This window comes from Aethina tumida, chromosome 1 (genome assembly GCF_024364675.1).
Source record: "Aethina tumida isolate Nest 87 chromosome 1, icAetTumi1.1, whole genome shotgun sequence".
NCBI lineage: Eukaryota > Metazoa > Arthropoda > Insecta > Coleoptera > Nitidulidae > Aethina > Aethina tumida.
The window spans coordinates 46634817-46647091 of record NC_065435.1 but is presented as its reverse complement, the minus strand read 5'-3'; the positions used below and the strand labels follow the sequence as shown (position 1 = coordinate 46647091).

Sequence of the window (12275 nt, the reverse complement as noted above, 5' to 3'; positions counted from 1 at the left end):
TGAATGGTCCTCGTCTATTGTGCCCACTTCCGTTGGCCGGAAGCACAGCAACCTGATACCCAACACACGTGATTTGCCTACCTTAATGCCCCACGAATGTCGACGTGTACGCCACGGCGTTTTATTGCCGATCGACTGAACCGCATCGGAAGCCAAATGACACTGTTTTCGGTCCGTTTTTTTTTATCCTTTTCGTTTGGTTATTTTTTATTTACGGTGCACCAGGAACATGTGTTGCGGTGTTGTTTCTTGATAATTGTTAATTTTTGAAGGAACTGACCCAAAAATTTATAAAAACCATCGGACATAAAAATTATGGTTTGGTTTTTAAAAACAATATTATCGTCAAAAATTGTATTTACAATGACGAAAATCACGTTAATTGTTATGGACAAATTTTAATTTAATTTGTTAATTTTAAGTTAACTGTGTTGGTCTGCGGTTAACACTTCAACCACATTTTCCGTTTTTTTTTAACACTAATTATCTACAAAATCTTATCTTCACATTTTCAACCACATGTTCCGTTATTAATATCAGTTTATCTGTAAAATCTTAGCTTTAAAATTGTTTTAACTTAATTTAGTTTCCATGTTTAGATGAACAGAGAAAATTGTTCAAATTTAATTCAATAATAATTTAAGAATTTTGGGTTACCTTATTTTAAAATATTAATAAATTTCCATAAACATGGTTTGATATAATTTAGAATAAAATGTGCCGGTCTTATTTACCGTCAATATAAAGTATAAAAAATAAAAAAAATCATATCATATAAACCAAGATTTTATTTTGTTTTTAATTCAATAATAGTATAAGAAATGTTTGGTTAGCTCACAGAATTAATAAATATTAATTAATTTTTTTAAGTTATTTGAAACATGAAATAAAATGTGTCGGTGTTATTTATCCCCAATATAAAAAATAATAAAGATAGAACATCATCCATAAATCAAGTTATTATTATTATTATTTAATATTAATTATTTCTTTTAAACAGAGTTTGAAACAGTTTGTAAATTGAAATAAAATGTGTCGGTCTTATTTATAATGGCATCAATATATAAAAAATAATAAAGATAGAAAATTGTCCATAAACCAAGTTTTTATTTTGGGTTTTAATTCAATAAGAGTCTATGAATTTTTAGATTAGCTCACATATTTTTATAACATGAAATAATCCTTTTAAACAGGATTCGATACAGTTTGAAAATTGAAATAAAAAGTGTCGGTCTTATTTAACTCCAATATAAAAAATAATAAAGATAAAAAATTGTTCATAAACCAAATTTTTCTTTTGTATTTTTAATTCAATAATAGTCTAAGAATTTTTGGACTAACAAAATTTTATGATATTAATTTTTAAACAGGGTTTGATAAATTTCGAAAATTAAAATAAAATGTGTCGGTTTTATTTAGCCTCAATATAAAAAACAATAAAGATAGGAACTTGTCTATAAACCAAGTTTTTATTTTATGTCTTTAATTCAATAATAATCTAAGGATATTGGATTGCATCATAGAATTTTAAAATACTAATTAATTCTCTTAATTAGGGGACCAATATAAAAAATAAAAAAGCGTTTCTTCCAGTTATGTAATACAATTTAATAACATATAATTTATTGGCATAAATAAAAGGATAAAAAAATGAATTATTTTATTTTTATGTATATGAGTAATTTTGATATTTCTTTGATAAATTAAAAGAACAGGAGTTTCCTAGATTTATTTCGTATTAAAAATGAAGAAAGTTATTCCCCCTCAATAAAAATATTTGTTAATAGAGAACTACGTATATTTTAGATAACTGATTGCGAGAAAAAAAGGGGACAGCACAAACCTCCAGTATCGGACAGGAAGCAGAAAGCCAAAATTGATAAACAAAAGCTTGTAAATAATTAATTTAAAATAAAATTCCTTGATTAAGTCCCTATCTCGGCATGGCTTGATAGTGGTTATATGTTTATTAAGATACTGTGCGGCAAATTATCAACGGCACAAAATATTTTTCAAGTGATGTAAACAATATTTAGTGTTTTTAAACAAAATTTTGCAGCGAACTGTGATTATTATTGTTTTCAGTGATCCCAGGATAGTTTAGGTCTTTGTTGAAATGAACAGTTAGCCGGTTCAGCCTCCTACCTCCGTTGGCGATAACATCAACATCCCTCGGTACATATGCAAAACAGAACTACCGTTTGTTTCGACCTAACCGGCATTATCTCGGAAAAAATCATCACCCGCAATAAAATGGACAGATAACAACCACTTGACTTATGCATTTTATTTTTGTTTTCACAAGAAGGGTGTCTCTGTGCTTTATGATCGTCGTTTATTATTCCAAAGCTGTAGATTCGAACATAAACAGTGTGTCAAGTTTTCGGGGAGTTATTGTCGAGTGCTAATCAGCAGGGGATGACATGAATACTTAAGTCCGCTAATGCGACCAGAATGTAACACAAAGTATTTTACTCAAAAATAGCGTGCGATTGGCGTGTAATTACAACCGTTTAGAAAAAAAATCGTTTTGAAACGCTGTTTTCTGGGACAATTAACTACAGGACAATTTATTATTAAAATTAATCTATTATTAATGAAGCACGTTACAAATATTTTTTCACCATCGTCGCAAACAATTTTTATCTATCACGAAACAATAGAACTGTGATTAATGAATTTACTGGCTCCTGATGACTTTTTCATTTATTTAATTATTCATTTTGTGTCAAAATGGGCATACACGTTTAATTACACACAGATAATGCCGTGATTTGTGTGATTTATAAGTAATTCTATTTGATGGAATCAGTTTTGTATCCTCTAATGTTCGCATGCGGGCATTGCCCAATAGTCATTGATAAAGTCGACGGATATACACACGCATTTTTCCGATCCATCGACCACCGCATTAGAAACTAAGCCACAGGAAGAAACATTTCATGAAACTATTTCGAGAAATATCCGCTCCTATAAAGACAGAAGGCGGCAATTATTGTTGTGTAAAGCGAAGGCCTCGAAGTAATTACAAATCTCTCGCCCCTAGTTTTTTTTTCCTCTATTTGGTCAATTAATTATTTAGTGGTATTTTGATCAAGTATGCCTCTGATTTTATCGTCGCTAGTTTCCTGTCGAACAGGAAATCAGCTCTATGGACACACACGGAACGAGTTCTTTTTCAATTGCACATGGGTTTTTGTTCTAGACGAGTAAATATCCATAAATTTTAATTTGTAGCCGGGAACGGCGCTTTGTCAGCCAAACAATGACTGCGATTTTATTAATGCGTTTCATCTGTTATCTGTATCCACTGCCGAAATTTAAATATGAAACACTAAAATGTGTTCCGCGATTGTCATCATCGTTCGTTTCCGAAACGGTTACGTTCTAGAAAATTACACACGGTTCACATTATTCGTTCAACACGGATCAAACGTGTCACCATTTTTCTCGCAACAAAAATTCCATGGGAAATGACAATCGAACTCGGACTGTGTGCTTTTTAGATTAACCATTTCCCCACACAAGCGTCGGGTATGACCGCATAAATATTTGATACCCCTCGCATATCAGCCTTTAACACTTTAACCTGATTTTAATTAAGCCGTACAAATTGTTTGTAACGTTTATGTAAATAAAACTAAACAGGCTGCGCCACCGCCGACAGGATTTTAAGGCACAATACAAAATCACCGATTCCGGTCGTTTCAGCAAAACCACCGTTCATCCACCGATTTCTACTCAACATGCATTTATCATAATTAAACCATTAAGCCAAAAAGCTGTATAATTGGGTGCGGTTAATCCTGTTTATCAGGAAATCAATTTCCTCCTCGGCGCATATAAGTGCTCGCTTAGAGGAGCAAGAGGAAAAAAAAAGCGGTGCAAGAAGATCGGTGGCGATCTCCTTTAAAGGAGGCGTCCGAGTACAAATAAATGACATAGTACAGGATGTTCAGACTTACACGTACACACACATAGTCAATGAATGGTGCAAAGGTACTACCGTTCCCGTAACAATCCGCTCGAACTGCAAAAAGTCACTTCCGCCTCAGCTTTTTAAATTATTCCGTTCGATCTAGAGGATGTCTGGTAATTATCGGGAACGTACATTGCGAATCACTGATTAGACGAGGCAACCCAACAATTTCGGCTTCACATCGATCGAACGTTTCACCGGATCGATCGGAACGTCTTTTTAAATTTTATCTAGTTAATAATAGAATGTGGGCCCACCTTTAAAAAAAGATTAATTAAACTCCAAGTTATCTATTTTAGTACACACGTGGCCCTTATACCGTTAAGATGTTTAATACAATGAGAGCTTTTAATACAGGCTGCACCCTTGCACATATAAAATTAACCAACCCTTCTGCCGCAGAAGAAATCTCAAGGGCACTCATGTGTTGAGATAATAAATAAATGTAAAAACGCACGAGGTACAAGATTCCTACCCGGCTTCAGTCTGGTCGCCTTTATTAAAGTGACATTTAGAGATTTCGGAGATTGCTGTAATTAAGCCCAAGCCAGACATGAGAGGGTAAGATCTGTCGCTATGTGGTGTAATTTCGGAGGCATTTGTTTCAATTAGTCCATTATTTCAGTGCTAGATGAGATAATTGAATTACGAGTGGGTCACACACACACAGAAACCAGTGAGAAGCGCTCATTATCAATTTGTTTAAATGAGACCCACAAATGTTTACACGGGTGTCAGATCAAGATAACAGATTATCCTTCTGAACAGACACATTGTTGGTGCAGTTATCGGATTCACTGACAAACTGGCAGTACCAGATAACATTTTTCAAAGATGACTTGTTCTGTTGATTAGTTGTTCGGCGATGCTTCGCCATTCATCCGAAAACAATAAAGACTTTAAAGGCAAAATAAAGAATTTTATATGTAACGTTTGTAATATTTATCCACTATCTGTTGTTAAACATATGAATCATCATTCCTGAAACCAGATCTTTTTTTTAATTTTGCTCTCGACAATTGTGCAATTTGCACAAAAATATCGTTTTTCATCATTTGCTCCGTCTTCCTAGCCGTTAATAGGCGTGTAAAGTATGTTTGTTTGGCTTGTGCTAACAGGAGTGTATGTATGCATGTTTGAAGAGTGTGTACAAAAGGTGAGGCATGCTCCGGAAATGGGCGTACCGCAAGAACATCTTTGCCAATGACACAATAGCGCGCTTTTCGTTAAGGTTTTTTACGAACAAGATAAACTGGATTATGGACGAAAACCGTTATGGATTGTTAATGGCATTTAACCGGCAAATGGTGAATTACATGAAGGGTCCAATTAAAACTAGAGGACAGATAACTAAAAACTGGAAACTTCAGCGTTCCCTTAAAAAAGAGGAGTAGAGACGTGGACGATTGGCGTTCATTTTTAACCGTGCCCAATGGTATTCAATGTGCTCGCATTCGTTACGGTGTTTGCCGTACACCTCATAGATTCAAGTGGGCCGTGATATAGACGCGCACGTGTTCCTTGCCAGATACCCCTGTCATACGAGCACTTCCTCTCCATTCAAGGGGGTAAAGGGAGCCAAAGATCGTGCAGGGCGGAACCGGCGACAAGGTAGAGGTCTCGCGTTACCCCAGCACGTGAGCATAGACAATCGTAGGTACTTCATTTTTAAGTTTTCTATGGCTACGCGACCGATTTATAGACAAGCCAAGAGGAAGTATGTTTGCCTCTATTATTCCGTCGTGACGGCACTTCAGAGAATGCTGTACAGTTCTTATCAAATGGCAGTACCAACAATCAAAGTATCAAGTGTCTGCATCGACATGACCAAATACTGCACTTTCCATAATTCTAGACCTCTAAAAATACCAATTTCGACCGCCATTGCTGTGCGCAACAAAAAATAAAATACTTGATGGGGTGCAGTGAAAAAAGGGCAGTGCATGACGAGTTTATCTAGTTCTGTAAATAGGGCGTCGCGTAAAAATAGGGAGCACCTCCCTAATCGGTGAATAAAAACCATCATAATGGTGAATGGGTGAATGTTGTGTGTGGTAAACGGATTGAGCCATGGAGTGGAGTATCCAAGAGTGCTTTTAAATTTATTATTCAAAGCAATTATTACAATGAGATATACATTTGATAGAGTCGTAGATATTGTGTGGCCTTTGAGGGGTGTGTTGATCTTACCTAAATAGAACAGGTAATTTGGGATATGTGGTTCACGGAACACGTGTTCATAAGTTAGTTAAATTAATAGAACTTTTGTAAAATGTCGCACTCAAAAATAACGACACAGATCATGCATCCGAATAGTTGGAAATAAGTTTAATTATTTACATAATTAAATTCGCTCCCCCCTTCAAGAGTGCCCCATAAATCGCTCGTTGTTTATTTGTTTTTCACGGCACATAGGTTTTAAAAAACTGAAAACATCTGACGAAGGAATCAGCGACGTTTGAAGTGAGTCGCTTTTTTGTGGAAGCTATTAGACAAACAGGATGCGCTAGAGATGCTTTTACAAGAGGAATTGACCATCTCGGCGTATGTGGAGTATTTCCTTCCTGAGACCGCAGTGATACGCATGATTTAGAATTCTAATTATTGGAAATGGCTATTAATTGTCAGGAGGCTAACGTGCGACATCCTTTGTTTTGTGCCGTTAGAGGAAATGAAATTTATTAATTGAGCATTTAAATAGACTCGCACGAAGGAAAAAAAGAACATGTGGTGGTAGTACGGCTATAAACCGTTCAACCAGTACACGGTTTTAATTTAGTGCTTAATAGTGCATTATAAAATGTATTTGTTTATTCACCTCTGAAGACAATCGCCATGCTTCCAAATCTCCAAATCATATACACAACACTTCCTGCACATTCAGAGTGAACCCACTAATTCTTCACCCGGTCCCGTCTTGATTTCGCGCGGTACTAACTTCAATTTTGTCCACCCACGTCCTAATCAAAATCGGCCGGCCACCGAAGTGAACCTCTCCTCTTTTTTCGCGAAGACGAAGAATAGAGAGCAGCATTGGCATTGTTGGTAACCAACCATGTCCACTGTGCAATACGGTTTTAAAACGGTGTGCAACACGGCTTATCTCACTTTCACTATCGGGACTCATCCTTATTCTTTTATGTGTTTTTTTTGTTTGTATGAAATAGATTAAGTATCCGTTTTAACGCTTTGCATACTGCTGTTGCGCAAGAGTTTGTAAACAATGACTGGTAAGGGTACATGCTGAAGATGTACATGTTTTGCCTGTTCACCTGCTACTTTTTACTAATTGGGGGTCTGAAACTCGAAGATACGCATCTTGTTTGACTAAAATTAATAAGGAACTTCTTCGATTTGATAGAGAACAAAGGAACAAGACTCGCAGTCGATTTCCTCCATTTCCATTTTCGTCTTAGGTCTGCGGATGATTCAAACCACATGCACGCCTTCGTGATTTTGAGTCACAAAAAAAAAATAATTCTTTCGCAATTATAAACTTAACCAGACGTAAAAATCGTTATTAAAATTTTGCCATAGTGCGTTAACTCACTGTTTTTTTAAATAATAAACAAAAAGATGTCTATCGACAATTGTGTTATTAGCAGAATTTCATAATTAAAAATAACCGTCATGCTCTTGATTTTTGAAAGTGTTTTTTTTCCTTCTTATTACCTAATCTAGGTTAATATAGTTAACTCTTGGTTTATTTGATTTAATGTGTTTTGTTTGTTTTTGAATACATTACTTGCTTTTCATACATGAATGATGCCCTATATTTTTCAATGCTAGTTATTTTGTAATTGTTAATGTATGGTAAATGCGAATTTGTTACGAAATGACGCATTGTACCAGTCCATCAAGTGTGGAGCAACATAAACAAAAGGGCTAAGTATATTATTGTTCCTATTGTACGACACAGGGATTGGTAGTTGATAAAATGTTTGTTTACTTACCCTCGTGAAGAAAGTTGTTGTTGTTAGGCACAGGGGTGTTCGTTGGGGGAACGGGGGTGACCACTGGTTTGCGATCTTCGGGCAATTGACTGTAGTCAATGTAGCTCATCTCCGGCACGCACATAGAATCGTACATGGCATTAGGAACTATGTTTTGACTTAATGCCCTTTCTTTTTCAACATCTGCAACAAATATGTTGTGTCAATTTTCACATAACGATAACGTGCATTTGATAAAGCCAATAATTTTCTCAAGGTGAAAAAGAACTGCATAACGTGGTAATTGACAATATTTACGATATCAATATTGATAGGTAATTTATTATGGTTGAGGAGACTGATGACGGTATTTTGTCGTTTAATTCAATAACATCTAATCATATTTCACATGTATCAGAATTAAATAAAATACATGCATTATTGGCAATTTCGTTTATCTTTACCTTGATCAGTTATAATTTTGCTCAATTAAGGAAAACATTTTTTCAAATGTGGAGCTCTTGTTGATGGCACAATTATCTCACATGTGAACGAATTAAAGATGGTGGGACAGGTTCAAAATTAACGAGGTTAACTCATATTTTGTAAATAATGTGTCATATTCCAATTTGTTCTAAGTAATCCGTTAGTGAGAGCAAATTAAGGCATAAACAACTATTAATTCTAAATATGACTAATATGGTCTCAATTCCTTAACAATGAATAAACTGCATAAAAACAACCGATTAAAATTGTTTATGTACAAATGTAGAAGCAACGTGTGGTGATGTAAAAAATCTTAATTGTTAGCTATTCAACCTTACAAGCTGAGAGATTTAATTACAGTGCGAATTAACACGTTAAATATGGCGGATAATGTGGTTATTGTTATGATTTGTGAACGATGTTATGCCCGACGCGAGAAATTTCATTTTATAATTGATTGAATTTATTATTTTATTTAATAATGTTTAACAATAAAAATGGGCTGATTAAAACTAATGCAATTTTCAATGTATAATTGTATGGTTTCCACATTATTATTCGAACTCGTTAATTACAATAATTACGCAAATAAAAAAAAAAAATTAATAACATTATTTACCCGATTTTCCATGATTCATTCATATCCCACTGTGGAAGGGAAATTGAGCAAATAAATAATGCTTAATGCAATTTATAACATGAATGCGCCAAGATGGGGTTTTACTACTGATGCATGGTAGGATCTCATGGTGTGTAATTCTTGTAATTAGATATCATTTTACGTTTCATCATTGACACACTGAGAAAAGGAGAAAGACAGACGCATTAGCGGCGGTTGTTCCGTTCCCGAGTCGAGACTCCGTGTTCAGGTAGAAAAAAAATATGAGAAAAAGTGGCCAGGAGTTTGTCCCACGATATATCGCATATGGTCCGGTGCCGTTTTTGTAATGTTTAGTCTTGAGAAAATTAGTGTGCATTAGGGAAGGTAAAAAGTTCTATTGTTTCAAAGTTATGAATATTCTCCCACTAGAGGGTTAATTATCAATCTTGATAATGTGTCCATTTTTTCCAACCAATTACCCAATTTTTTCTTCTCTTCGTACTCGATATTCATGTCATACCTTTTTGGAGAAGCTCGAGGTGTTCCCACAAAATGTCGCCAACGAAGGCGGGTGCCCTTGCCGAAAAGGTGTCTTTGCCCATGGCGCAAATGTCCTTTCCCTTCATCCTAAACTGATGCAACGGAATGCACTCCAGGGAGAACTCCTTGGCTGCCCACTGCAACCAATGGGCCACGTGGTTTTCTGTCCACTGACGAGGATCTGTAACAACGAAAGCAAACAATTAAAATCAAGCACATGTTGTCGTGTTGCTGTTAAGTCCAACATCACACGAATAATTTTTTCGACAAGTGTCAAGAGCAGGTTGGCCTTTGAAATTGGACGTCCTTATCAAAGCCTTTTTGGTAAATCAACAAGCTCGTCGTAGGTGCGATCGATTTTCAGAGACGGCTCGAGTCCCGCGTTCAATCCTAATATTGGCGCTTCAAACAAAAGAACGTTAGCACGTCCATCTCTTGTTGACACGTCAAACAGCATCAAAGCCGGCCGACGCGAATGTTTACATATAAATCGGGTCTTTAGTTTCGGGCCATTTGGTTTCGGCACCGTATTGTTTTCGTCGAATGTACCGAAAACCGTTTATTGTTGTTGACACAAACTGATTTTTTCCTTATTTTCCACGTCTTTCAAAACTGGCGTTGCCAAATCGACGTTCCGATCGGCACGTGTTGGAAAAATTGCGCGGATGGAGGAGGTGAAACGGCGATAATAGAAAAATCCGCGATCGCGGGTAATTAACAAGTGCCGCGAGCGGGACAAAACAGGACAATGTCGGACCGGAAGCGGGCCAGATAGGCGCGCTGGGTCACCGTGTAAAGTTTCCGGCGCGATCCATTCAAAAGCAACAACGTGTAACGACGCAGCATCCGTTCCAACAAAACATTTGTGAAATCACCACAAATAATGACGAGATGATCACAGTCATCGATTCTCTCGCGTTCGCAACTGCCCCCGATATACGGTACTTTTTTTCATTATTTTTTCGTTCGGTAATTTCAGCTGTCAGTGCAGGAATTGTAACGCTGCACAAATTAAAATTGGTCTGTTCTCACGCTAGATTTGTTGTAACGAGATATTAAAATATTTACACGTTTATGTGCGAGAGAGCATTTCCCATATATCTTTCAATTTAGCTTCGATCATTAATCCTGATTAAGAGTGTAATTAAGGAAGGGTAACATTACACGCATCAGGCATGAGGAACAGCCTTTTGACTGGACTAAATATACAAAGATAAAGTCAAATTTGCGTGTCGGTAATCTGTGTTTGAACTGATTATCAGTTAGGTTTTTCGTTGAGAACGTACCTCCAAAGGATATCAGATCCGAATCAGTCAATTGTGTTTCAGTTGTAGTTAGGTAATTTATTTGTTGTTTAACGGCGAGTATAAAGGCTAATTGGTGCTTCTTTGATCGTAAAACGCCAATTTTATTGTTTTTATTGTTTTGTTTTATATCCGATGCCGTAATTTTATTCCTTCAATTAAGATCGCTGTTAAATTAGAAACATGCACGGCGTAAAATTAAGCCGTAAATGTACAGTTACGGTTGGTTTTTTTTAAGTTAAAATTCCCAAAACCCCATTATGGTAAACGTGAAGTATTCGAAAAATGCAAGGATTTATAAACTAGACTGAAAGATTGCAAAAATACAAGCTTTCTGAGAAGTCAATTATTGTTTTTTGACCAACGATTAATACCGATTCCATGAATACATAAAACATACAATCAAGATAAACTCTCATTAAATACATTCATTTGGAGCATATTAAATGGAATCAAGAAGTGTTCGAAGTAATTTAGATACGAGTGTCATCAACTTCCGTGAGTTATGGTAGTTTTATCACTCTGTCAAGTTAGGATAATCTCAAAAACAAGCAAAATATGTCTTAAATTAAAACCCCACTTGTTTAATAAGCAAAAACAAATAAAATTCGTCGTCACGTTTATTAAACAAAGATTAACATTCATCCTTAATAAATGTTCGAAAACTTCTATTATTTGTCGAATGTTGTGGTTGAAATATTGAAAGTAAATACGCTTTCGGAGGAGTATTGTTTATTATGTAACGATAAATACCAATTCCATGAACACATAAAACAATACAATTAAGCTAAACCCCCATTGAATACATTCATATGAAGCATATTAATGAAATCAAAATTCTTAGAGAAAATTGATAGAAAGTCACCGATTTATGAATAGGTGAGTAAACTCTGTCCATCAACTTTCGGGTATTAAATAAACATTGACTCTTTGTCTGGTTTTATTTGTACTGAAGAAATTTAAAGTTTATTATTGAAAATATAAAAATGGGGAAACTTTTACTGCACATACGAATACTTATATTATTGGACTAGCTTTTGTGATTGAAATAATGAACATAATAAGCTTTCTCAGGAGTCAATTATTGTCATTTAACCAATGATAATCAACGATTCTCTGAATACATAAAACATATTATCAATACACCCCCATTAAATCCCCCATCATTTGAGGAAGATTATTGAAATAAAAAGCTTTAGAGAAAATTAACAAGATTATCCTGATTTATGTGAAGGAGTTGTACATTACTTTAACATTGCTTTTAACTCCAAACTACATCGTTAAAATAGAATTATCTCAAAACCTTTTTTATGTTGGTTGATAAAGAAATAACTAAAGGACGTCTGATCGTGCAAAAAACGTTTGATTTAATTTTTATAGAAGAAAATTTACAGTTTATCGTTGAAAATATAAATATGTTATTGGACCAGCGT

General features: G+C 35.2%; 1 protein-coding gene across 4 annotated transcripts in view; it reads right to left on the bottom strand.

The window, feature by feature from the left end:
• LOC109599424 (ETS-like protein pointed) overlaps positions 1–12275 on the bottom strand; it is a 120722-nt gene that overhangs the window by 14241 nt on the left and 94206 nt on the right. For all 4 annotated transcript variants that reach the window (XM_020015418.2, XM_049962138.1, XM_020015426.2 and 1 more), the window contains 2 exons: positions 9519–9719; positions 7933–8115 (listed from right to left, as the gene is read on the bottom strand). In XM_020015418.2, coding sequence (XP_019870977.1) covers positions 7933–8115; positions 9519–9719 — 384 coding nt within the window. The remainder of the gene's footprint in view (positions 1–7932; positions 8116–9518; positions 9720–12275) is intronic.